We start from the raw sequence: 26,820 nt of genomic DNA, 5'->3' as shown, positions 1-26,820 counted from the left end.
GGGAGACATCTGAGACCTGGGCACACATGGATCATCAGAGGGAGGCCCTGGGCACAGGCTGGTGACAGAGGGGAGACATCTAAGACCTGGGCACACATGGATCATCAGAGGGAGGCCCTCGGCCCTGGGCACAGGCTGGTGATGGAAGGGAGACATCTGAGACCTGGGCACACATGGCTCATCAGAGGGAGACCCTCGGCCCTGGGCACAGGCTGGTGACTGAGGGGAGACATCTGAGACCTGGGTACACATGGATCATCAGAGGGAGACCCTCGGCCCTGGGCACAGGCTGGTGACAGAGGGGAGACATCTGAGACCTGGGCACACATGGATCATCAGAGGGAGACCCTCGGCCCTGGGCACAGGCTGGTGACTGAGGGGAGACATCTGAGACCTGGGCACACATGGATCCTCAGAGGGAGGCCCTGGGCACAGGCTGGTGACAGAGGGGAGACATCTGAGACCTGGGCACACATGGATCATCAGAGGGAGACCCTCGGCCCTGGGCACAGGCTGGTGACTGAGGGGAGACATCTGAGACCTGGGTACACATGGATCATCAGAGGGAGACCCTCGGCCATGGGCACAGGCTGGTGACTGAGGGGAGACATCTGAGACCTGGGCACACATGGATCATCAGAGGGAGACCCTCAGCCCTGGGCACAGGCTGGTGACTGAGGGGAGACATCTGAGACCTGGGTACACATGGATCATCAGAGGGAGACCCTCGGCCATGGGCACAGGCTGGTGACTGAGGGGAGACATCTGAGACCTGGGCACACATGGATCATCAGAGGGAGGCCCTCAGCCCTGGGCACAGGCTGGTGATGGAAGGGAGACAACTGAGACCTGGGCACACAAGGATCATCAGAGGGAGACCCTCAGCCCTGGGCACAAGCTGGTGACTGAGGGGAGACATCTGAGACCTGGGCACACATGGATCATCAGAGGGAGGCCCTGGGCACAGGCTGGTGACTGAGGGGAGACATCTGAGACCTGGGCACACATGGATCCTCAGAGGGAGACCCTCGGCCCTGGGCACAGGCTGGTGACAGAGGGGAGACATCTGAGACCTGGGCACACATGGATCATCAGAGGGAGACCCTCGGCCCTGGGCACAGGCTGGTGATGGAAGGGAGACATCTGAGACCTGGGCACACATGGATCATTAGAGGGAGACCCTGGGCACAGGCTGGTGACAGAGGGGAGACATCTGAGACCTGGGCACACATGGATCATCAGAGGGAGGCCCTGGGCACAGGCTGGTGACAGAGGGGAGACATCTGAGACCTGGGCACACATGGATCATCAGAGGAAGACCCTCGGCCCTGGGCACAGGCTGGTGACAGAGGGGAGACATCTGAGACCTGGGCACACATGGATCATCAGAGGGAGACCCTCAGCCCTGGGCACAGGCTGGTGACTGAGGGGAGACATCTGAGACCTGGGTACACATGGATCATCAGAGGGAGACCCTCGGCCCTGGGCACAGGCTGGTGATGGAAGGGAGACATCTGAGACCTGGGCACACATGGATCATCAGAGGGAGACCCTCGGCCCTGGGCACAGGCTGGTGATGGAAGGGAGACATCTGAGACCTGGGCACACATGGCTCATCAGAGGGAGACCCTCGGCCCTGGGCACAGGCTGGTGATGGAAGGGAGACATCTGAGACCTGGGCACACATGGCTCATCAGAGGGAGACCCTCAGCCCTGGGCACAGGCTGGTGATGGAAGGGAGACATCTGAGACCTGGGCACACATGGATCATCAGAGGGAGGCCCTGGGCACAGGCTGGTGATGGAAGGGAGACATCTGAGACCTGGGCACACATGGATCATCAGAGGGAGACCCTCAGCCCTGGGCACAGGCTGGTGACTGAGGGGAGACATCTGAGACCTGGGCACACATGGATCATCAGAGGGAGACCCTCGGCCCTGGGCACAGGCTGGTGACAGAGGGGAGACATCTGAGACCTGGGCACACATGGATCATCAGAGGGAGGCCCTCGGCCCTGGGCACATGCTGGTGATGGAAGGGAGACATCTGAGACCTGGGCACACATGGATCATCAGAGGGAGGCCCTGGGCACAGGCTGGTGATGGAAGGGAGACATCTGAGACCTGGGCACACATGGATCATCAGAGGGAGACCCTCAGCCCTGGGCACAGGCTGGTGACAGAGGGGAGACATCTGAGACCTGGGCACACATGGATCATCAGAGGGAGACCCTCGGCCCTGGGCACAGGCTGGTGACAGAGGGGAGACATCTGAGACCTGGGCACACATGGATCATCAGAGGGAGGCCCTGGGCACAAGCTGGTGATGGAAGGGAGACATCTGAGACCTGGGCACACATGGATCATCAGAGGGAGACTCTCGGCCCTGGGCACAGGCTGGTGATGGAAGGGAGACATCTGAGACCTGGGCACACATGGATCATCAGAGGGAGACCCTCGGCCCTGGGCACAGGCTGGTGACAGAGGGGAGACATCTGAGACCTGGGCACACATGGATCATCAGAGGGAGACCCTCGGCCCTGGGCACAGGCTGGTGATGGAGGGGAGACATCTGAGACCTGGGCACACATGGATCATCAGAGGGAGACCCTCGGCCCTGGGCACAGGCTGGTGATGGAAGGGAGACATCTGAGACCTGGGCACACATGGATCATCAGAGGGACACCCTCGGCCCTGGGCACAGGCTGGTGACAGAGGGGAGACATCTGAGACCTGGGCACACATGGCTCATCAGAGGGCGACCCTCGGCCCTGGGCACAGGCTGGTGACAGAGGGGAGACATCTGAGACCTGGGCACACATGGATCATCAGAGGGAGACCCTCGGCCCTGGGCACAGGCTGGCGATGGAGCAGAGAGATCTGAGACCTGGGCACACATGGATCATCAGAGGGAGACCCTCAGCCCTGGGCACAGGCTGGTGACTGAGGGGAGACATCTGAGACCTGGGCACACATGGATCATCAGAGGGAGACCCTCGGCCCTGGGCACAGGCTGGTGATGGAAGGGAGACATCTGAGACCTGGGCACACATGGATCATCAGAGGGAGACCCTCGGCCCTGGGCACAGGCTGGTGACAGAGGGGAGACATCTGAGACCTGGGCACACATGGATCATCAGAGGGAGACCCTCGGCCCTGGGCACAGGCTGGTGACAGAGGGGAGACATCTGAGACCTGGGCACACATGGATCATCAGAGGGAGACCCTCGGCCCTGGGCACAGGCTGGTGACAGAGGGGAGACATCTGAGACCTGGGCACACATGGATCATCAGAGGGAGACCCTCAGCCCTGGGCACAGGCTGGTGATGGAAGGGAGACATCTGAGACCTGGGCACACATGGATCATCAGAGGGAGGCCCTAGGCACAGGCTGGTGATGGAAGGGAGACATCTTGAGACCTGGGCACACATGGCTTGTAGGAAGGGGGAGTCTCTGGTTGGCGCAGTGCAGCACTGGCGACAAACAGGGCCTCTCTCTTCCTCGTCAGGGCTGAGGGTTACCTCTAAGAACAACCTCTGCTTACCCTCTAGGTAGTGTGGCGCAAGCAGTCTAGGCTAATCTCTGGGGCACATAGGGTTAAACATTTGCAATATCATACCACCACAACCAACCCACCACACAATGACACCAAACTGTTTTGTAGTAAAAAATATATTCTCTTTATATATTTTTAAAATCAGGCTTGTAAATACAGTTTGTTACTTTAAAGGATTGCGAGGTTCCAGTTACTCTTATTTATGTTGCCACAGTTCTTTTTAGTAATGTACAAGTCTTTATATGCACTTCTGAATGTTTTCTCACTTCCTTGTAGTTCAAAAATGGAGATTTCTCTGTTAAGGCGCTTTTGTTATAAATCTCCTAATTTCACAGTTCTCTCAGTGTTCTTTCCTTTCAAAGAGAAAGCCTCTCTCTGTTCTGGGGCTTTGGGACCCTCCTCGGCCTTCGGAGCGCCTTGCAGCGCCTCTCCTGCCTTTAAGGGTGAAACTGACTCGGCCCCTACCAACTCTCACGCATCTCGCGGTAGGCTTGGAATGGACACCAGAGAGGGCCTCGAAGAAACCCTGGGCCTTTTCCAGAGGTGGGGGCTGAGCTGCGGAGCAGAGCAGCAAGCAGGCGATGAGAGGAGCCTCTGGGGCCAAGGCACCTTCAGGAATGCTTTCTTTCAGGAATTGTCAGTGCAGAGGGGTCCCTTCTGACAGTGGAGGATCTCCGGGAGGCAAGGCACCCTTCACAGTGCGGGGTGCGGCCTCTCCTGGGGGGGCAGAGCAAGGCAGGGCATACAATTGGGAGCACACAGCGCGGGCTAATATGCTGCTTGCTTAGCACACAATACCTTCGTGTCCTTTTCAGCTTCGGTGCGGCCGATGCCAGGCAGACGTCCCTGTTGTGGTGCCTTCCAGGAGGGTGACGTGGCACGGAGACCACAGGAGCACTAACCTCGAGGTTGGCGGTGTTCAGGGGACACAGGCTTACAGGCAGGGGCTGCGTCTTGGGTTCGCCTGGAGAGGGGTGCAGCGGATTGCGAGGGTCTCTGCAGGGCTCTTTCCTCCCGATGGGCACACGTACTGAAGTCCGTCTCCTCTTCACTTTCCACAGCGCGGGGGCAGCAGAAGGTGGTGATCGGACCGGACAGGTCCTCTGCTTTGCGTTGTCTCTTCCGGTCGGGGAGGCAGTCACGGGGCTGGGGTCAGACAGGCTGACCTTTGCGGTGCGAGCTGCGACGGCAGGAAATTACGGTGCTTGGCAGGACAGGGGTTAGCACAGGTCCTTTAGGGCGGTGATGCAGAGTCGACAATACACAGCAGCTGTTCCTCTTCCAGACGGGGGTAGCGCCCACTGTTCCTGGGGCGCTGGTCAGGGGGCAAGTTCAGCAGCAAGCCCTTGGAGATCTTTCAGCAGAGTTTGGCACAAGTTGAATAAAAGCAAAGTCTTTCCGTCTTTCTTCTCCTGCTCTCCTTCAGCAGCAAGGCACCCACCACAGGCCAGTCTCTTGGGGTCAGAGTCAGTACTTCTCCATGCAGCTTCCAGGGTCCTTCTCTTCAGGCAGAGCTTCTTCTTTGCGCAAACTGGATCTAATTTACAAGGAGCAGGGCTCCTTCTTTTATACCCAGTTTCTTTTGTTCTAGCAAGCCAGGGGGGCCTCTGCATAACTGCTCCAGTCTCTGAGTACTTGTTGTGGGTACTTCTGGCTTCTGTATTCAGTGTGAGTGCAGGCACATCAGCCGCTCCCCAGGGGGGCGGAGCCGGCATTGTGAGGGCAGGAGTGGCCTGAGCACTTTGTTGACAAGCTTCGGTCCTTCCTGGGCCAGGTGCAGGCTGAGTCATCAGTCGCTCCCCAGGAGGGCGGAGCCAGCATTGTGGAGGCAGAGCACAGCCTGATGCATCATTCAGGGGAAACTCCCACCACCCACTAAGGTGTCATCTGGCTATTCACTACCTGTCAACTCCCAGCCCTGTCACTCACACACACCAGACAGTCAGATCCACATCCAAGCAGAGGCGGGCTGAAATGGCTAGGCAAGCAAATGCTAACTTTCTAAAAGTAGCATTTGCAAACACAGGATATTAAAATAAACTTTACTAAAAGAAGTATTTTATTATTCTGAGTTCAGGCATACTAAACATGAATTTCTACCATGTCCCCTGAGCCTGCTGGGATTATAGAGTGTAATAATTCCAGCAGCCCATCTGGCCTAGAAGGGAACAGGTAGCCTTACAATAGTGAAAAACGACTTTGGTAGTAATTCACTATTAGAACATGCCACACACATCAGGGCATGTTCTACCTTACACTACAATGCACCCTGCCCTCAGGCCTACCATAGGGGTGACTAATATGAAGTTAAGGGAAGGTTCAGGGGCTGGCAAGTGTGTGCACTTGCCCAGCTAGCATGACAGTACCAGACTGCACGCAGGTTCTGCAATGGCAGACCCTAGACACATTTTAAGGCTGCTTCTGTGGGTGGCGCAACCAGCGCTGCAGGCCCACTAGCAGTATTGGCATTCACAAGCCCTGGCACTCCTGGTGCACTTTACTAGGGACTAACAGTAAATCCAATGAACCAATCATGGACATCAATCACATGTACACTTTACAACAGGGAGAGCATATGCACTTTAGCACTGGTCAGCAGTGGCAAAGTGCCCAGAGTCATTAAACCAACAAAAACAGGTCAGAGAGAGTATTGGAGGAAGGCAAAAAGTTTAGGGATGACCCTGCCAAGAGGCCCAGGTCCAACACAACCCCCTTCCAGCCAAAACGCAGGGTAGACCAATCACCACTGTGATGGGCTTCCCTGCTTTGGGCGATAGAACCTGGACCTGGCCCGCAACAGCAGGGGCACATTCCAGTTCTACGCCAATCTGCACCTCCTTCAAATCCTCTGTTCATACTCTCAGGGTCCACCAAGCCAATCCATGGGAAACCCTTCTCTACACCTGTGGACACCACCTGTGCAGCCTTGAACCTTAATTCGCTCACAGGTGTGTCCCAACAGGCAGACAGAAAAATGTCACAGTGGCCACTGACAGTAGTCAGGAATGAGACCCAAGCCTTATGCCTCTCAGGGCTCTCAAACCTCTGTGGCCTTAAAGAGTGGGGGGCATTAGCCCCAGGTGCTTGGCACCCTTGGTCCACTCTCCCTCCTGTCAGGTCAGGTATGCCATCCTGGCACTGACCCACCAGCCTCAGGTCTGTACCTGACGGCTGTACTAAAGACTGGGGTGGCCTCTCCCACACCCGGTCCTCCTCCTGGGGGCTCTGTACCCTCCCACCTGGAGTGGTACCCCCTTCCAGAATTGTCAGGGCACCTGTGGCAGGTGACCTGCACAATTCGCCCACCAGTTCAGGGGTGCTATCCTGCAACTGGAGCACCAGGTCAGGGGGGACACCCTGCACCTGGCCCTTAAACCTAGGGTCTAAACCCTCAAACTGCACCGGGGTCAGAGGGGAGGACTCCCTCCCTCTGCACCCCCTTCCACAGTACTGCCCACTCCCAACTGGAGTGGTACCCCTAGAAGTGACATGGGCCAGGACACTGATTACAGTGGCCCTGCCCTCCAGGTCAGACAACACCTGACCCTGGCTTCTCAACTCAGGGACCCAACCCTGCAGTTGAACACTTGCCTGGCGCACCAGGACTTTCCGGGGAGCACGCCTGCCCCCCCTGAGGGTGGCACATAGCTCATGTGTCGTGCAACAGCCTGCCCGGCGCGGATCTCCCAACCCCTGTCCCTCTGACAGTGCGGGAAGATCCCCCAGGACAGAAGTGGTGTCCCCCTGGTCATTCACTGGGGACGCAGCCCTGCTGGCTGGCCCCTGACCCACTGGTTCTTCCACTGGGGACTCTTTCCCCCTCTCGCCCCTCTTTCTGGACTTCTGCACCCTCCCAACTGGAGTGGTACTGCCAGTCACCAGAACTACTGGAGCCCTGTTTACAGAGCCTCCACGTTCTCTAGCCACTGGGGGATCCCCCTCAGCGGGTGACTCATCCGGACAGCCTAGGCTCCCCACCTGGTGTTCCCTTAAAGAACCATCCAGGCTCTGAGACTGAGGTTGGGCACTACCGGGACAAAACCCATTCTCACTCCTTCCCCTTAAGGACAGGACGTGAGGCCCTACACCCATCTCACTACTACAGGACCTAGCTGGGCTACTCTGCGCCACTTCCACCACTCTGGGCTGGAATATACCTGAGACACTCCCCACAGGATCACACCCCAATGCCTCTCCAGACCCTCGGGAATCCACCACAAGGTCTGCCTCCAATGTGAGCTCCCTGGGGCCAGAGAACTCACTCTCAAACAGGTGTTGGCATAGCTCTGGAAAACTGGGACTTAAAGTATGCTCTCCCACAATTGGATTACACAGCCCCCTAGTAGGGTTAACCAAATTATCCTTCACCTCACCATCCAGCGCCTCACACACATACTCCACACCATTCTTCTGAGACTGGCCAGACAGTAGCGAACTGTCTCTGTCACACAACCCACACTCTTCTGGGCGGTCCTTACACTCACCCACCAGGACCTCAACCATGGGGGAATCCCTCCCACCACTAGGACCATGAACTCCTACGCCAGCTACCCTATTCCCTTCAGGGACGCTGCGCACTACTGGAGCTACCTCATGCCCTTGAACCTCCTGGTGTATGTTAACCCCCTCCAAGTCAGGTGCCATATCTCTAGGTGCGCGCGCTATGCTGTCTGCACTAGATACCTGAATGTTGCTGCCACCATCTGAGCTGGACTCCACCTCCAACTCAGCAAAGCTCAATCTCTGAGCTACACACATTTCTTGTTGCTGGGCTGAAGCCCTCCTGGCCTCAAGCGCCTCGAGCTCCAAGTCAAGTTTCCTCATTCTTAAGTCATGCGCAAGCTCCATTTTCATTACTTCCAGGGCTAACCTCCTAGATTCTAGCTCCAGTTGCCCATTTATTTCCAGCTCTGCCAACTTCAATTCATGATCTCGGGTTGCCTGTCTGTCCGCCAGCTCCTCTGGCGACAGACCTCGGCCAGAAACACTGCTACCCAATGGGGAGGTTGCACCCCTACACTCTGGAGTCAGGGGTCCCTCCAGCTGCTGTTCTGCATCCTCAAATTCAAAATCCTTTCCAGGGGCATTCCTTGCCTTGACCCAGGCCCTCAGCGCCTTTTGGAACTGCTCCCTTCTGGAGAGTCCGGTCATGGAAATGTTCAAATTTTTGCAGAAGCTCCTGAGCTGTTTCCCAGTGTAGTTTTCTAGTTTCTCCCAATCACAGTCAATAGAAGAAATGGATGCTGCTTTTTCCATTTTCACTGACACAGGCATGACTTCAAAAACACATGGAGATCTCTTCTCGCAAATCATAAATCCAAAAAAAACAAAGTCTGTGGCTTAGTTACTGGACTGTCATCACTGTGCAATGGTCAATAGTTAAGGCATGAACACTGCAAATGTAAATTCGCTATCCTCACCGCTGCGTCCAATGTAGGAAGGGGGAGTCTCTGGTTGGCGCAGTGCAGCACTGGCGACAAACAGGGCCTCTCTCTTCCTCGTCAGGGCTGAGGGTTACCTCTAAGAACAACCTCTGCTTACCCTCTAGGTAGTGTGGCGCAAGCAGTCTAGGCTAATCTCTGGGGCACATAGGGTTAAACATTTGCAATATCATACCACCACAACCAACCCACCACACAATGACACCAAACTGTTTTGTAGTAAAAAATATATTCTCTTTATATATTTTTAAAATCAGGCTTGTAAATACAGTTTGTTACTTTAAAGGATTGCGAGGTTCCAGTTACTCTTATTTATGTTGCCACAGTTCTTTTTAGTAATGTACAAGTCTTTATATGCACTTCTGAATGTTTTCTCACTTCCTTGTAGTTCAAAAATGGAGATTTCTCTGTTAAGGCGCTTTTGTTATAAATCTCCTAATTTCACAGTTCTCTCAGTGTTCTTTCCTTTCAAAGAGAAAGCCTCTCTCTGTTCTGGGGCTTTGGGACCCTCCTCGGCCTTCGGAGCGCCTTGCAGCGCCTCTCCTGCCTTTAAGGGTGAAACTGACTCGGCCCCTACCAACTCTCACGCATCTCGCGGTAGGCTTGGAATGGACACCAGAGAGGGCCTCGAAGAAACCCTGGGCCTTTTCCAGAGGTGGGGGCTGAGCTGCGGAGCAGAGCAGCAAGCAGGCGATGAGAGGAGCCTCTGGGGCCAAGGCACCTTCAGGAATGCTTTCTTTCAGGAATTGTCAGTGCAGAGGGGTCCCTTCTGACAGTGGAGGATCTCCGGGAGGCAAGGCACCCTTCACAGTGCGGGGTGCGGCCTCTCCTGGGGGGGCAGAGCAAGGCAGGGCATACAATTGGGAGCACACAGCGCGGGCTAATATGCTGCTTGCTTAGCACACAATACCTTCGTGTCCTTTTCAGCTTCGGTGCGGCCGATGCCAGGCAGACGTCCCTGTTGTGGTGCCTTCCAGGAGGGTGACGTGGCACGGAGACCACAGGAGCACTAACCTCGAGGTTGGCGGTGTTCAGGGGACACAGGCTTACAGGCAGGGGCTGCGTCTTGGGTTCGCCTGGAGAGGGGTGCAGCGGATTGCGAGGGTCTCTGCAGGGCTCTTTCCTCCCGATGGGCACACGTACTGAAGTCCGTCTCCTCTTCACTTTCCACAGCGCGGGGGCAGCAGAAGGTGGTGATCGGACCGGACAGGTCCTCTGCTTTGCGTTGTCTCTTCCGGTCGGGGAGGCAGTCACGGGGCTGGGGTCAGACAGGCTGACCTTTGCGGTGCGAGCTGCGACGGCAGGAAATTACGGTGCTTGGCAGGACAGGGGTTAGCACAGGTCCTTTAGGGCGGTGATGCAGAGTCGACAATACACAGCAGCTGTTCCTCTTCCAGACGGGGGTAGCGCCCACTGTTCCTGGGGCGCTGGTCAGGGGGCAAGTTCAGCAGCAAGCCCTTGGAGATCTTTCAGCAGAGTTTGGCACAAGTTGAATAAAAGCAAAGTCTTTCCGTCTTTCTTCTCCTGCTCTCCTTCAGCAGCAAGGCACCCACCACAGGCCAGTCTCTTGGGGTCAGAGTCAGTACTTCTCCATGCAGCTTCCAGGGTCCTTCTCTTCAGGCAGAGCTTCTTCTTTGCGCAAACTGGATCTAATTTACAAGGAGCAGGGCTCCTTCTTTTATACCCAGTTTCTTTTGTTCTAGCAAGCCAGGGGGGCCTCTGCATAACTGCTCCAGTCTCTGAGTACTTGTTGTGGGTACTTCTGGCTTCTGTATTCAGTGTGAGTGCAGGCACATCAGCCGCTCCCCAGGGGGGCGGAGCCGGCATTGTGAGGGCAGGAGTGGCCTGAGCACTTTGTTGACAAGCTTCGGTCCTTCCTGGGCCAGGTGCAGGCTGAGTCATCAGTCGCTCCCCAGGAGGGCGGAGCCAGCATTGTGGAGGCAGAGCACAGCCTGATGCATCATTCAGGGGAAACTCCCACCACCCACTAAGGTGTCATCTGGCTATTCACTACCTGTCAACTCCCAGCCCTGTCACTCACACACACCAGACAGTCAGATCCACATCCAAGCAGAGGCGGGCTGAAATGGCTAGGCAAGCAAATGCTAACTTTCTAAAAGTAGCATTTGCAAACACAGGATATTAAAATAAACTTTACTAAAAGAAGTATTTTATTATTCTGAGTTCAGGCATACTAAACATGAATTTCTACCATGTCCCCTGAGCCTGCTGGGATTATAGAGTGTAATAATTCCAGCAGCCCATCTGGCCTAGAAGGGAACAGGTAGCCTTACAATAGTGAAAAACGACTTTGGTAGTAATTCACTATTAGAACATGCCACACACATCAGGGCATGTTCTACCTTACACTACAATGCACCCTGCCCTCAGGCCTACCATAGGGGTGACTAATATGAAGTTAAGGGAAGGTTCAGGGGCTGGCAAGTGTGTGCACTTGCCCAGCTAGCATGACAGTACCAGACTGCACGCAGGTTCTGCAATGGCAGACCCTAGACACATTTTAAGGCTGCTTCTGTGGGTGGCGCAACCAGCGCTGCAGGCCCACTAGCAGTATTGGCATTCACAAGCCCTGGCACTCCTGGTGCACTTTACTAGGGACTAACAGTAAATCCAATGAACCAATCATGGACATCAATCACATGTACACTTTACAACAGGGAGAGCATATGCACTTTAGCACTGGTCAGCAGTGGCAAAGTGCCCAGAGTCATTAAACCAACAAAAACAGGTCAGAGAGAGTATTGGAGGAAGGCAAAAAGTTTAGGGATGACCCTGCCAAGAGGCCCAGGTCCAACATGGCTCATCAGAGGGAGGCCCTCAGCCCTGGGCACAGGCTGGTGACGGAGGGGAGACATCTGAGACCTGGGCACACATGGATCATCAGAGGGAGACCCTCGGCCCTGGGCACAGGCTGGTGACGGAGGGGAGACATCTGAGACCTGGGCACACATGGATCATCAGAGGGAGACCCTCAGCCCTGGGCACAGGCTGGTGACAGAGGGGAGACATCTGAGACCTGGGCACACATGGATCATCAGAGGGAGGCCCTGGGCACAGGCTGGTGACTGAGGGGAGACATCTGAGACCTGGGCACACATGGATCATCAGAGGGGGACCCTCGGCCCTGGGCACAGGCTGGTGATGGAGCAGAGAGATCTGAGACCTGGGTACACATGGATCATCAGAGGGAGACCCTCGGCCCTGGGCACAGGCTGGTGATGGAAGGGAGACATCTGAGACCTGGGCACACATGGATCATCAGAGGGAGACCCTCGGCCCTGGGCACAGGCTGGTGATGGAAGGGAGACATCTTGAGACCTGGGCACACATGGATCCTCAGAGGGAGACCCTCGGCCCTGGGCACAGGCTGGTGACAGAGGGGAGACATCTGAGACCTGGGCACACATGGATCATCAGAGGGAGACCCTCGGCCCTGGGCACAGGCTGGTGACGGAGGGGAGACATCTGAGACCTGGGCACACATGGATCATCAGAGGGAGACCCTCGGCCCTGGGCACAGGCTGGTGACAGAGGGGAGACATCTGAGACCTGGGCACACATGGATCATCAGAGGGAGACCCTCGGCCCTGGGCACAGGCTGGTGATGGAGCAGAGAGATCTGAGACCTGGGTACACATGGATCATCAGAGGGAGACCCTCGGCCCTGGGCACAGGCTGGTGATGGAAGGGAGACATCTGAGACCTGGGTACACATGGATCATCAGAGGGAGACCCTCGGCCCTGGGCACAGGCTGGTGACAGAGGGGAGACATCTGAGACCTGGGCACACATGGATCATCAGAGGGAGACCCTCAGCCCTGGGCACAGGCTGGTGATGGAAGGGAGACGTCTGAGACATGGGCACACATGGATCATCAAAATGAGACCCTCAGCCCTGGGCACAGGCTGGCGATGGAGCAGAAAGATCTGAGACCTGGATACTGAGACAGCGCGGGGGGAAGACCCTCGGCCACAGGCTGGTGATGGAAGTGAGACATCTGAGACCTGGGCACACATGGATCATCAGAGGGAGACCCTCGGCCCTGGGCACAGGCTGGTGACAGAGGGGAGACATCTGAGACCTGGGCACACATGGATCATCAGAGGGAGACCCTCGGCCCTGGGCACAGGCTGGTGACAGAGGGGAGACATCTGAGACCTGGGTACACATGGCTCATCAGAGGGAGACCCTCAGCCCTGGGCACAGGCTGGTGATGGAAGGGAGACATCTGAGACCTGGGCACACATGGATCATCAGAGGGAGACCCTCGGCCCTGGGCACAGGCTGGTGATGGAAGGGAGACATCTGAGACCCGGGTACACATGGATCATCAGAGGGAGGCCCTGGGCACAGGCTGGTGACAGAGGGGAGACATCTGAGACCTGGGCACACATGGATCATCAGAGGGAGGCCCTGGGCACAGTCTGGTGATGGAAGGGAGACATCTGAGACCTGGGCACACATGGATCATCAGAGGGAGACCCTCCGCCATGGGCACAGGCTGGTGACAGAGGGGAGACATGTGAGACCTGGGTACACATGGCTCATCAGAGGGAGACCCTCAGCCCTGGGCACAGGCTGGTGATGGAAGGGAGACAACTGAGACCTGGGCACACATGGATCATCAGAGGGAGACCATCCGCCCTGGGCACAGGCTAGTGATGGAGGGGAGACATCTTAAACCTGGATACTGAGAGTCATGGGAGGGAGACTTCGAGCCCTGGGCACAGGCTGGTGATGGAGGGGAGACATCTGAGACGTCACGGCAGGGAGACCCTCAGCCCTGGGCTCAGGCTGGTGATGGAAGGGAGACATCTGAGACGTCACGGGAGGGAGATTAAACCCAGATCATTTTACTGGGGGTAAGTGTTTGATTTGCTCAAATGCTCCATCCATCATCCCCTTTGGTATCGCTTTGTTCGCACTAAGTTGTCAGGGTATGTCCAGACGTGGGTCCCTTGCTCACTCTACCACTGGATTCAAGATAGCCTGGCTGATGAGGATTATCAATCAATCAGTCACTTGTAGATCTCACTACTTACCCGTGAGGGTCTCAAGGCGCTGAGGGAAGGGGGTGCTGCTACTGCTCGAAGAGCCAGGTCTTGAGGAGTCTTCTGTAGGTGAGCAGGTCTTGGGTCTGTCGCAGCTGGGTCGGGAGGGTGTTCCAGGTCTTGGCAGCGAGGAAGGAGAAGGATCTGCCACCGGAGGTCGTTCGTTGGATGCGGGGGACAGCAGCGAGGACGAGGCTGGGGAACAGAGCTGGCGGGTGGGGGTTTAGAAGCGGAGTCTGCTGTTCAGGTAGGCTGGTCCGCTGTTGTGGAGTGCTTCTGTGCGTGGGTGAAGAGTTTGAAGGTGATCCTCTTGTTGACGGGGAGCCAGTGCAAGTTTCTTAGGTGGGGGTGATGTGGCTGCGACGAGGGATGTTGAGGATCAGGCGGGCGGAGGCGTTTTGGATGCTTTGCAGTCGTCGTAGGTGTTTGGTTGGGATTCTGCATAGAGTGCGTTGCCATAGTCCAGCCTGCTGCTGATGAGGGCTTGGGTCACCGTTCGTCTGGTTTCGGTCGGGATCCACTTGTAGATCCTGCGGAGCATGCGGAGGGTGTTGTAGCAGGAGGAGGAGATGGCGTTGACCTATTTTGACATGGAGAGGGAGGAGTCGAGGATGAATCCTAGGTTGCGTGCGTGGTCCGTGGGTGTCGGTGCTGTTCCCAGTGTGGTCGGCCACCAGGAGTTGTCTCAGGCATAGGGGGTGGGGCCGAGGATGAGGACCTCCGTCTTGTCCGAGTTCAGTTTCAGCCGGCTGCTCTTCATCCACTCGGCAACGGCCTTCATTCCCTCGTGGAGGTTGGTTTTGGCGGTGTGCGGGTCCTTGGTGAGGGAGAGGAAGAGCTAGGTGTCGTCGGCGTAGGAGATGATGTTCAGGTCATGCTGGCGGGCTACTTGTGCGAGGGGGGCCATGTAGACATTGAACAGGGTCGGGTTGAGGGATGAGCCCTGGGGTAGGCCGCAGATGATGTCGGTGGCTTCGGATCGGAAGGTTGGGAGACGGACTCTCTGGGTTCTGCCGGAGAGGAAGGACGTGGTCCAGTCCAGGACCTTTTCCTGGATTCCGGCTTCTTGGAGGCGTGTCCTTAGTGTGCGGTGGCAGACCGCGTCGAAGGCGGCTGACAGGTCCAGAAGAATGAGGGCTGATGTTTCGTCGTTGTCTAGTTGGCGCCTGATGTCATCTGTGGCGGCGATGAGGGCTGTCTCGGTGCTGTGATTTCATCTGAATCCGGACTGGGATGGGTCTAAGATATTGTTGTCCTCGAGGTGGCGGGCTAGTTGCATGTTGGCGATTTTTTCGATGACCTTCGCCGGGAAAGGGAGAAGGGCCGGAAGTTCTTGAGGTCCTTGGGGTCCACCTTGGGCTTCTTGAGGAGAGTTGATTTCAGCGCGCTTCCAGCTTTCCTGGAATGTCGCTGTCTAGAAGGAGATGTTGATGATCTTCTGTAGTTGGGGTGTGATGGTTGTGTCTGCTTTGTTGAATACGTGGTGTGGGCAGGGGTCTGACGGTGATCCTGAGTGGATGGAGTTCATGACCTTGCGTGTCTCGTCGTCGTTGACGTAGGACCAGGAGGTCAGGCGGTTGGTGCAGGTGGTGTTCGTGGGGGGGCGGAGTCTGTCGTGGTCGCGGGGCTGTTGGGATGTTGAAGCTGTCTTGGATGTCAGCGATCTTGCAATGGAAGAAGGTGGCCAGTGAGTCGCACAGATCTTGCGAGGGCGGGATGTTGTTGGTGTTGGTGCCGGGGTTGGAGAGTTCCTTCACTATGCAGAATAGCTCTTAGCTGTTGTGTGCGTTTTTGTCCAGGCGGTCTTTGAAGGAGGATCTCTTGGCTGTTCTGATGAGTTGGTGATGTCTGCGGGTGGCGTCCTTGTGGGCTGCGTGGCTGTCTGGTGTGCGATCGTGGAGCTGTTTCTTCTCCAGTTTCCGGCATGTACGTTTGGAGGTCTAGAGCTCTTCGGTGAACCAGGTGGCTTTCTTGCTGTTGTGGTTGTAGGAATGTTTCTTGAGCGGGGCGAGGGTGTTGGCGCAGTCGTCGATCCACTGTCTGAGGTTGCGGGCGGCGGCGTCTGGATTGGTGGGGTCAGTGGGTGGGTTCTGGGCGAGGGTGGAGGTCAGCTGGTCTTCGGTGACTTTGTTCCAGCAGCGGCGAGGCAGCTGTTGGGTGCGGTGGTGCGTGGTTGGTTTCTTGAAGGTGAAATGGATGCAGCGGTGGTCGGTCCAGTGGAGTTCGGTGGTGTGGTTGAAGGCGACGTGGGTGCTTGTGGAGAAGACGGGGTCAAGCGTGTGGCCAGCGGCGTGGGTGGGTTCGGTGACGAGTTGTTTGAGGCCGAGGTTGGCGAGGTTGTCTAGCAGGGTGGCGGAGTAGGTGTCGGTGTTGTTCTCGAGATGGAAGTTCAGGTCCCCGAGGAGGATATAGTCCGTGGAGGTGAGTGCGTGGGTGCTTGCGAGGTCGGGGATGGAGTCGCTGAACAGAGCCCGGGGTCCGGGGGGGTCTGTGGATGAGTGTTCCTCTGAGGGTGGTGTTGGGGTCGTTGTGGATCCGGAAGTGCAGGTGTTCGGCGGTGTTGAGGGTGTCGTCAACGTGGGTGTGGACCTGGAGGGTGGACTTGTGGACGATGGCTAAGCCTCCTCCAATTCCGTTGGTGCGATCTCTGCGGGTGATCTTGTAGCCGTCCGGGATGGCTATGGCAATGGCAATGTCGGGAGCCGAGGAGTCATTCCACCAGGTCTCGGCCAGGAAGGCATCGTCTGGTGTGGAGGTGTCAAGCAGGTCCCATAGCTCGACGGTGTGCTTGCGTGCGGAGCGGGTGTTGAGGAGTATGCAGCGAAGGTGGTTGGGTCTGGTCCTTGGAGTTTTGGCGGTTCTGTCGCAGGTGAAGTTGCAGGTGTGGCAGGAGAAGGGTCCGTGGGTGCGTTTTGGGCGGCCTGGACGCAGCGGTGGTCTCGGCCGGTGTTGAGAGCGTGGAGGGTGTTGGCATCGTATCGGAGTCTGGCGTCGTGGCGTACGCGGGGTGCAGGGTTTCTGGCGCTGGGCGCTGTCCAGGCTCGGACGGGCACAGACAGGCAAAACCGGTCCCAGGATGCTTGTTTCCGGTCCAGGGAAGACATGGCTTGGCAGTTCGGGCTGGACTGTTCCCATGAGGCACAGGGTCAGACTGATTTGCATATGGCCATGTCTGAACTGGGGTGGTGGAGTGAGCTAAAGAATGGTGATGGATTAAACCCAGATCATTTGACTGGGGGTGAGTGTTTGATTTGCTCAAACGCTCTGTCCATCATTCCCTTTGGTATCCCTTTGTTCGCCCTAAGTTGGCAGGGTATGCCCGAACGTGGGTCCCTTGCTCACTCTACCACTGGATTCAAGATAGCCTGGCTGATGAGGATTATGAATCCGAAACCGGTCCCAGGATGCTTGTTTCCGGTCCAGGGAAGACATGGCTTGGCAGTTCGGGCTGGACTGTTCCCATGAGGCACAGTGTCAGACTGATTTGCCTATGGCCATGTCTGAACTGGGGTGGTGGAGTGAGTTAAAGAATGGTGATGGATTAAACCCAGATCATTTGACTGGGGGTGAGTGTTTGATTTGCTCAAACGCTCCGTCCATCATCCCCTTTGGTATCGCTTTGTTCGCTCTAAGTTGGCAGGGTATGCCCAGATGTGGGTACCTTGCCCACTCTACGACTGGATTCAAGATAGCCTGGCTGATGAGGATTATGAATCCGAAACCGGTCCCTGGATGCTTGTTTCCGGTCCAGGAAAGACATGGCTTGGCAGTTCAGGCTGGACTGTTCCCATGAGGCACAGGGTCAGACTGATTTGCATATGGCCATGTCTGAACTGGGGTGGTGGAGTGAGCTAAAGAATGGTGATGGATTAAACCCAGATCATTTGACTGGGGGTGAGTGTTTGATTTGCTCAAACACTCCATCCATCAACCCCTTTAGTATCGCTTTGTTCGCCCTAAGTTGGCAGGGTATGCCCAGACATGGGTCCCTTGCTCACTCTACCACTGGATTTAAGATAGCCTGGCTGATGAGGATTATGAATCCGAAACCGGTCCCAGGATGCTTGTTTCCGGTCCAGGGAAGACATGGCTTGGCAGTTTGGACTGGACTGTTCCCATGAGGCACAAGGTCAGACTAATTTGCATATTTATTTATTTTGAAAGTTTTATATAGCGCGAACAAGATCCTTGCAGATATCAGAGCGCTTTGCAAGTACATGGAATAAGAAAAAGGAGCGAGTGATTAACAAAGTTATTGTGCACGGAGTAGCTAGAGGTTATCAATGGAGAGCAAATACAACAGGGAAACAAGGAAACATAGTAGATTAGACAAAACATGTGATAAGAGGACAGGCGACGGGTCTCATTAGATCCAAGGTAAATGTTCAGGTGAATTTGGCCATGAGGATCGCTTTTACTTCTTTTTTGAAGAATGCAGTGGAGGAGATAAGTCTGGTTTCTGGAAGGAGGGCATTCCAGATCCTGGGTGCCATTCCTGAGAAGGAGGGTTTATACGTTTTTTCCTTCCGGAATCTTTGAGGTTTCAGAAGAAGATTTTTAGTGCTTCTAGTGGCTCTTGAGCCCCCTGAGATTGTGAGCTTCTGGGTGAGGTAGCTAGGAGAGTTGTGGTGTACAGCCCTGTGAGTCATGCAGGCGATTTTCATATGGATTCTAGCTTCGTAAGGCAGCCAGTTCAGGGATTTTAAGTCAGGGGAAATGTGCGAGTGTTTTTTTGATCCAGTGATAAGTCTCGCTGCAGCGTTCATAGAGGCTCTTAGTGGTGCGGTAGCTGAAAGGGGGAGACCACAGAGGGCGACGCTTCCATAGTCTAACCGAGGAATGACTAGCGCTTGTACTGCGGTTTGGAAGTCCTTGGCTGGGAGGAAGGGTTTAAGCTTCATCAGAGTATTGAGTTGGAAATTAGCTCCCTTAGTTGTCTTGCTGATATGATGTTGCATATTGAGATTGGCGTCAAGGGTTACACCTAAAGATATCGCTGAATCCACGATGGTAGGTTGGACGTTGAGTGCAGTTAGGTGTTTAAGCCAAGTCTGAGTGATAGAGGTTTTGGCGGGAGGTGAAATAAGAAGGAATTCCGTTTTTAGAGCGTTAAGTTTGAGGTGATTCTCGGCCAGCCATGTCTGGGTCTTCTTAAGCGTTGAGTTGAGTAGTTTAATCTCCTCAGGGAATTGTATTTTCAGGTAGAGTTGGGTGTCGTCAGCGTACATGTGAAATTGCACATTAGATGCTTGCAGCAAAGTGGTGAGTGGCTCCATGACTAGGTTGAACAATGTTGGGGATAAGGAGGATCCTTGTGGGACGCCTAGTGTTACGGGAACGGGTGAGGACAGCGAGTTGTAGATCTTGAATTTCTGGGACCGGTTGTGCAGAAAGGAGGTAAACCACTTGAGTACAGTCCCTGATAGACCCATTCTGATATTCAACAGCTCGAGTAGGTTCTCGTGTTTGACGGTGTCAAAGGCTGATGAGAGATCAAGTAGGATGAGTAGGCAGGTATCGTTCTGATCTAAGATTTGGAGGGCGTCATCAATTATGTGTGTCATGGCAGTTTCCGTGCTGTGTCCTGCTCGGAAGCCTGATTGATGAGAGTTGAGGAGGTCAAACTGATCAATGTGTTTTGTCAGTTGGAGTTGGACGCATTTTTCTAACAGATTGGCCAGGGTAGGGATATTGGAGATAGGACGGTAATTGTTTAGGTCAGTAGGGTCTGCTGTGGGTTTCTTGAGTATAGGCGAAACTTGTCCCACTTTGAGAGAGTCGGGGATGAGACCTTGTTGGAGTGAGCTGTTAATAATTTTGGTCCAGAGCGGTAGAAGTAGTGGGATGAAGTCCTTTACAGCGTTTGCAGGGAGGGGGTCCGTGAGGTGATTAAAAGGTTTCACTGTACTGAATATGGCCATGTCTGAAGTGGGGTGGTGGAGTGAGCTAAAGAATGGTGATGGATTAAACCCAGATCATTTGACTGGGGGTGAGTGTTTGATTTGCTCAAACACTCGGTCCATCATCCCCTTTGGTATCACTTTTTAGTATTGCGGCAGCTGCCACTGCTACTTAAACACTTCCTTTCACCACTTGTATAGGTCAGGGCCCGTCGTCGACTTCCAGCACATCGTCAACTGTCTTCAAGCAAGAATCAGTGGTGAATCTGCTAATTGATCCTTATGCACAGTGCTGTGTTTATGAAAACTCAGCAAGCACAGTTGGGGGTAAGGTCACAATGTCTGTCCGTGGCATCACAGATGTATCGCAGAACCATATCTCAATAGCGAGCAAGCACCGAGTAGTTCAACACCATATGATTGAAATTTGCATCTTCTGAAGCACAGCGGGGGCATGAGGAGAATGCTCCGGGGATCAGAGCATGTAGTCTCAGCGGGGTGAGATGCTCTGTGTAAAAAGTAGACCTGGATGAACTTGAACCTAGCATTGCGTGACACTTTGGGGGTGTAGGTCAGCATCTTCCGCCAGACCTCCATCATCAAAAAAGGGTTCGAGATCCACAACCCAGGACTGGTGTAGTGTTTTCAGGTCAACCTGATCTCTCTTTAAGAGGACCCTATAAAGAAGAGTCACCGTCCTCGTCTTCCCCGTAGTGAGGAATAAATCCCGAAGACATTCATGTTTCGGATGCTCCGCAAACCCTGAGCCCTACCACGCCTGTACCTTGCAGGTCAATGCACCATAGAGACAGAAGTGCCCAGCGGTAGCTCATAAGAGTCACATAAATCCGAAAAGGGGGTGAATTTGCCCCCTATGTATAGGTCAGCCAATATGTTAACTCCCACCTCAGTCCATGTATGCATTCTTCTCTGACTATCTGGATTGAGCTAACATTTAACTTTTTCCACACACTTACTGATTTACTGCACTGCTTGCCACATAATCCACTGTCTGCAGCATAGCTTACAGTTTTCAAAATAAAACGTTTGTGTATCAAACGTACAGAAAGTTACTAAAAAACACGGCATGTAATGCTGCACAGTGGCAGACCTTTGCAACGTTTAACTGGTTATCTCTGAGATACTAACTGCTATATTCATTTGTTGACCCTATAATAATGGGGTGAAACTTTTACTCAGCTAGTTTTACTGGGTATTAAACTAATAAAACAGAGAATTAATACTGCCGAGAATGTGCTACATTATGCTGCATAATTTACCTCTTCCAGTTGCATAGTTTAATTAGCCCTGCCACATAATTAGGTTCTTCATTGTTGCATAATTCCAGTGTCCCTCGTTGTAGCTAACTGGGGTCAGCTCTGTCACGTGACTCAAACAGGGAAGCTACTCCAATCACATTCTTTATTCCCCGCTTTACGTTCTGTGCGCAATCAAGGCATGAGGGTGTTGGGGGGGAGATACGTCCTGAGACCGGTTTCGGGGCATGCCCCTCATCAGTCAGGCTAGTTTAAATCCAGTGGTGCAGTGATCAAGGGACCCACATCTGGGCATACCCTTCCCACTTAGGCGATGGATTTAACCCAGATCTCTAAACTAGGGATAAATGATCGATTCATTCAGCATTCCATCCATGATTTGTTGCCACAGCACTTTTTCCCTAATTGGGATGGGTATGCCCAGACGTGGGTCCCTTGCTCGCTGTGCCACTGCATTCGAGCTAGCCTGGCTGATGAGGGGTGTTACTCTGAAACTAATCACAGGATGCTTGTTTCTGGTCCAGAGAGGACTCAGCTTGGCAGTTCGGGCTGGACTGTTCCCATGAGGAACAGGGTCAAGACTGATTTGCATATGGCTGGGCCCAAACTGTGGTGGTGTAGTGAGCAAAAGAATGATGGATTTAACCAAGATCTCTTGACCGAGGGTGAATGTTTGATTCACTCAGCATTACGTCGATCATTTTTTGCCTCAGTACGTTATGCCCTAAGTAGGATGGGTATACCTAGACGTGGGTCCCTTACTCGCTGTGCCACTGGATTCAAGCTAGTCTGGCTAACGAGGGGTTGTTACCCCGAATCCGGTCCCAGGAGGCTTGTTTCCGGTCCTGGGAGCACCCGGCTTGGCAGTTTGGGCTGCGCTGATCCCATGAGGAACAAGGTCAAGACTGATTTGCATATGGCTGGGTCCAAACTGAGGTGGCGTAGTGAGCAAAATAAGAATTAATTTAACCTAGATCTCTTAATTGAGGGGGAATGTTTGATTCATTCAGCAACTAGCTCATGTAATGCAACTGGTGCTATGTAAAGCGCTCTGTTATCCGATTTGGGTCAAGTTCGCGCTATATAAAACAATGTAAAAAAACACAATAATAATAATTCCGTCCATCATTTGTTGGCGCAGCACTTTGATATGAAACATTGTCACAAGGACACTTCAGGAGAGTAAAAAAAAAACTTTCACTCTAGAGGGAATGTTGCTAGAAAGTACAATGTGCTTAGACAGAGACATGTTAGATAAAATCTACACTGGGTGTTCTGAATTAAAATGAGGTATGATTCCAGTCTCACAGTAGTGACCAATGAAGGATCTGAAACAACTGACAACATTGATTGCACCTGAGCACCCGTACCTTAGAGCAATGGTTAAAACACAAAGACAATATTTCTCTTTAGAAATCACGTTTGAGCACTCTTGGTGGGAAAACAGCTCTGCGACTCCCAGGAACATGAATACCCATCTGGCGTAAGTGAGCCATGGTATCGCAGCCGTATTATCTAAAGCTAAGCAATCCATAAGTACTAACCTCACAAAGCCAGCCTCAACGTTTCACCAGAATTTAAGCCATAAGAGCAAAGGAGCCACCCAATAATTTCTTTATAGTAATTAAACCCAATCTCGGAATGACAGCTACATGTGGCTGTACTCTAGGGGACTGAGAGTAACCTGTGAACAAAACTGTTTTCAGCCTTTTGCTTCATATCACTATTAATATACCCTCATACCCATGCCCCGTAAAGCCCCACCAGAATGCATTGCTGTTGTAACTCTGAATCATTTCTCTTTCCAGTTTATGGTGTAACCTCACAGAGAATCAGAAGATTGCTTCAGGCGCTCTATGAAATTGGTAAGTTCTGATCTTTAGCTGGTGACACCAATGTAAAGCAGAATCAAAAGGGATACCAAGATAATTAAAATTCTTAACCATGGCTAAAGGCAGTCCCCTGAGTAGATAAGGCTTACTTTTAGTATTTCTAGGGCTATGAGTGACTTGCCAAAGTTAACTTTCAGATCCAAAGAGGATAAAAAGATGTAAATGAATGAAGCAAGATTTGCAATCCATTCGCATATAATAAAACAGGGATCGGGCATTTCCCAATTTGAGGCATCTCTTTCTCATAAGCAATTAAAGGTCCATCCAAGCCAATTATGTCCATCATAAAAAAACAAACTAGAGGCCAAAATACAGCATTGACATATCTCAGCTTTGGAACTAATTGATGAGGTGCATTCTCTATCAGGCCCATAGTTCACCTTTGCGGTAGTTGCTCTGTGTAGACGTCTTACCCGTGTTACAAGTGTATTTTTTACTTCTATACTTTCCAATAACATCCCCAGTTTTGAGCAGTTAACCAAGTCAAAACACAGGAGAGGTCCATGAGTGCCATAAGAAAGATACCGCTCATGGCTTTGACATATTTCCCCATCAGGATGTAGAGGTCAAGAAAGTTCTTCACTGTACCAACGCCTGGGCAAAACCCAAATTGAACATCTGATAAAATATTAATTTCAGCAGTCCCCACCTCCAATCTAGATTAAAAATCTCACCCCAAAATTATGGTGTTTGAGTCCAAGAAGAAGATGGGACGATAACTCGATTCATTCCTGTCTTCTTTCTTAAAAAATAAGGACAATTAATGCTTCTTGCCCCAGTATTGGAACTTTCATAGATTCCCATGCATTTGTATCATTCCCCGTCGTCGGAATGGGAGTCTCGGTAACAAAATAACATAGCAGTAGGTACAAAAGAGAAAGAAAAAGGCCTAGGCCTCATTCTCTTTCGTAGCATATCCGCCTCTTTTTGTAAAAGAGACCAAACTAGGCATCAGCCAATCAGAAGAGCCTCACCCCATAGAACCCTCCTGAAGGAACCTCAGATCCTCAGATTTTCTACCGCACGTTGTGCTTAGCGACTCTCCTTTGAGCTCTGCTCAATCTCTACTCTTTCAGAAGTTTTTCTTCAGGATTTCTCTTCAAAATTGATAGCTGTCCCTTCCAGGGTGTCTGATAAGGAAAAGAATAAGGCCCTTTTCAAGCCATGTTCCACCTGTGGCAAGAAAAGATTATTTGTTGAGGATAAGCATAAAGATTGCATCTATTGCCTCTATCCTGATCATAAGGCTGCGGACTGCAAGATCTGCCGCACCTTTTCAACCAAGACCCTCCGGGATCGTGAGGGTAGGCTTCTTACATGGCTCCAGAAGTTGAAGTCCAGAAAAGACACAGTCTCCAGTGACAGTGAGGACTCTTCATCAGCGTCATCGACTAGAAGGTCAGTCAAAAGGGGTAGGGGTTCCCCTTCTCCTTCTGTGGAGCATCCTACTAAGGCCTCAAAAAAGACCCCCAGAGAGTCTGAGAGCCAAGGTCCAGTCGAATCTCCTCACCATGGTGAAAAGGAGAGGGTAGGACAATCTACGCCTTCTTCGGGTATGAAGACTGATCCAGCCTTCAAAAAAACGTCTTCTCAGTCTTCTGGAAAGTCTGACAGAAGTTCCACGTCATCGACGATGAAGGCGTTGTCGACGAAGGCTCCGTCGACGAAGGAATTGAAGCCTAAGCTTAAAATGGTACCGTCGACGGGCTCGTCCACGGGACAATCGAGGTCAACGGGATCGTCAACGAGGAAGGAGTCGTCGATGGCAGTAATAGCGTCGATGATTCCACACTGCAGATTGAGGATGCGTCCTCTTCAGGAGCAACTGGACATCCAATGGAAACAGATTCACGGGTCGTTCGACGACAGGGTGACCATCACCTCTGCAATGAAAAAAGCGGCCTTGTGGTGGACAAAGCAGGAAAACGTTTCCCAAGGTCTATCCTTCGTAAGCGATCCGTTCCTCAGGTGGTGACGACGGATGCGTTGTTGGATGGTTGGGGAGCAGTACTGCAGGACCTGCATGTCAGTGGACATTGGTCTCCTCAGAACCGTCAGCTCCACATCAATCACTTGGAGCTCAGAGCAATCAAACTGGCTCTTCAAGCTTTTCGTCCTCGCCTAAGAGGATTAAAGGTTCTCATCCGGACGGACAACACCACGGCCATGCATTACGTAAACAAAGAAGGGGGAACCAGGTCTCTCCTGTTGTCTCAGGAAGCTCAAGAAATCTGGAAATGGGCGATCCTTCACGGGATGTCACTACAGGCGGAACACCTGCCAGGGATTTTAAACGAGAATGCCGACAGACTAAGCAGATTATCCTCGATCAGTCACGAGTGGGAACTGAACCAGCTGGTTCTGGACGAGGTCGTTCAACAGTGGGGCAAACCTGCAATAGATCTATTTGCCACACCGACCAACAAGAAATGCCAGTCTTATGCAAGCAGGCTTCACCACTGAGGATCATTGGGGAATGCACTTTCAATAGCCTGGTCAAGGACATTTGTCTACGCCTTTTCCCCCATTCCACTGATCCCGAGGCTTATCAGGAAGATCAAGGTAGAACCATGCAAGATAATCTTGATAGCCCCTGCTTTCCCGAAACAGTTCTGGTTCACAGAACTCCATCTGTTGTCGCTGGCTGCTCCTCTTCCCTTGCGAACCATTCCAGGCCTTCTCACAATGTCCGAGGCGCAAATTTGGCATCCGGATCCAGAGTCGTTGCACCTGACAGCATGGCTCCTGAACAGCGAGAATTTATGAATCTTCCCATCTCTAATGAAATAAAAGAAGTTCTCTCCCAGGCTAGAGCCCCTTCCACGAACGAGACTTACCGTCTCAAATGGAATAGATTTTGCATTTGGTGCAGAAAAGAGGGGGTTGACCTTTGTTCTTCAGAACCTCATCAACCTCTACCTTATCTTTTGTCCTTGGCTAAGACGGGGCTGGCCTATTCATCCATAAAAGTTCATTTGGCAGCGATTTCTAGGTACAGACGTTCTGAGTCTGGACCTTCTCTTTGATCTTCCAGGATAGTTAAACAGTTTCTCAAAGGATTGTTCCGTGTCTATCCCCCGGTGAGGCCTCCGCCTCCAACTTGGCAATTGAATTTGGTCCTCCCATAGCTCATGAAGGGCCGATTTGAACCAATACATCGATCAGACATGACATTTCTTTCATGGAAATTGGCTCTCCTTGCCCTCACATCAGCAAGACGCATTGAGGAGTTGCAGGCTCTCACAATCCAAGAGCTGTTTCTCCAATTCCAAAGGAATACAGTAATCTTGAGAACTAACCCAAAGTTCATACCCAAGGTGCCCTCGGACTTCTACTTAAATGAGCCGGTTATTCTTAAAGCTTTCTTTCCTCACCCTACTACACCAGCGGAGAAGTCACTGCATTCTCTGGATGTACAACGGTGCTTAAAATTTTATTTAGATCGCACCAAGGCATTCCGTAAATCCTCCCAATTGTTCATTGCTTTTGGTGGTCCTTGCAAAGGCCTACCCCTATCAAAACAGGGTATTGCGAGGTGGATTACAAGTGCCATTCTACATTGCCATACTGCAGCCAGTAACCCACTGACCAGCAGAGTTAGAGCGCATTCCACAAGATCAGTGGCTTCTTCAACAGCTCGCTTCGCGGGAGTGCACATCAAAGACATTTGCAGAGCTGCGA

The 26,820-nt window shown here is 52.9% G+C and overlaps 1 protein-coding gene across 6 annotated transcripts in view; it reads left to right on the top strand.

The window, feature by feature from the left end:
• Positions 1-26,820, top strand: part of LOC144791525 (uncharacterized) — an 826,098-nt gene that overhangs the window by 406,143 nt on the left and 393,135 nt on the right. For all 6 annotated transcript variants that reach the window (XR_013602413.1, XR_013602419.1, XR_013602415.1 and 3 more), the window contains one exon: positions 23,056-23,112. Coding sequence is in view for 2 of the 6 variants with exons in the window: in XM_078666239.1 (XP_078522365.1) it covers positions 23,104-23,112 (9 nt within the window). In the remaining 4 variants the exon portion in view is untranslated. The remainder of the gene's footprint in view (positions 1-23,055; positions 23,113-26,820) is intronic.

Source organism: Lissotriton helveticus, chromosome 11 (genome assembly GCF_964261635.1).
Source record: "Lissotriton helveticus chromosome 11, aLisHel1.1, whole genome shotgun sequence".
Lineage (NCBI taxonomy): Eukaryota > Metazoa > Chordata > Amphibia > Caudata > Salamandridae > Lissotriton > Lissotriton helveticus.
Note: the sequence above shows the minus strand (reverse complement) of the source record. Positions and strands in the feature narration are given on the sequence as shown.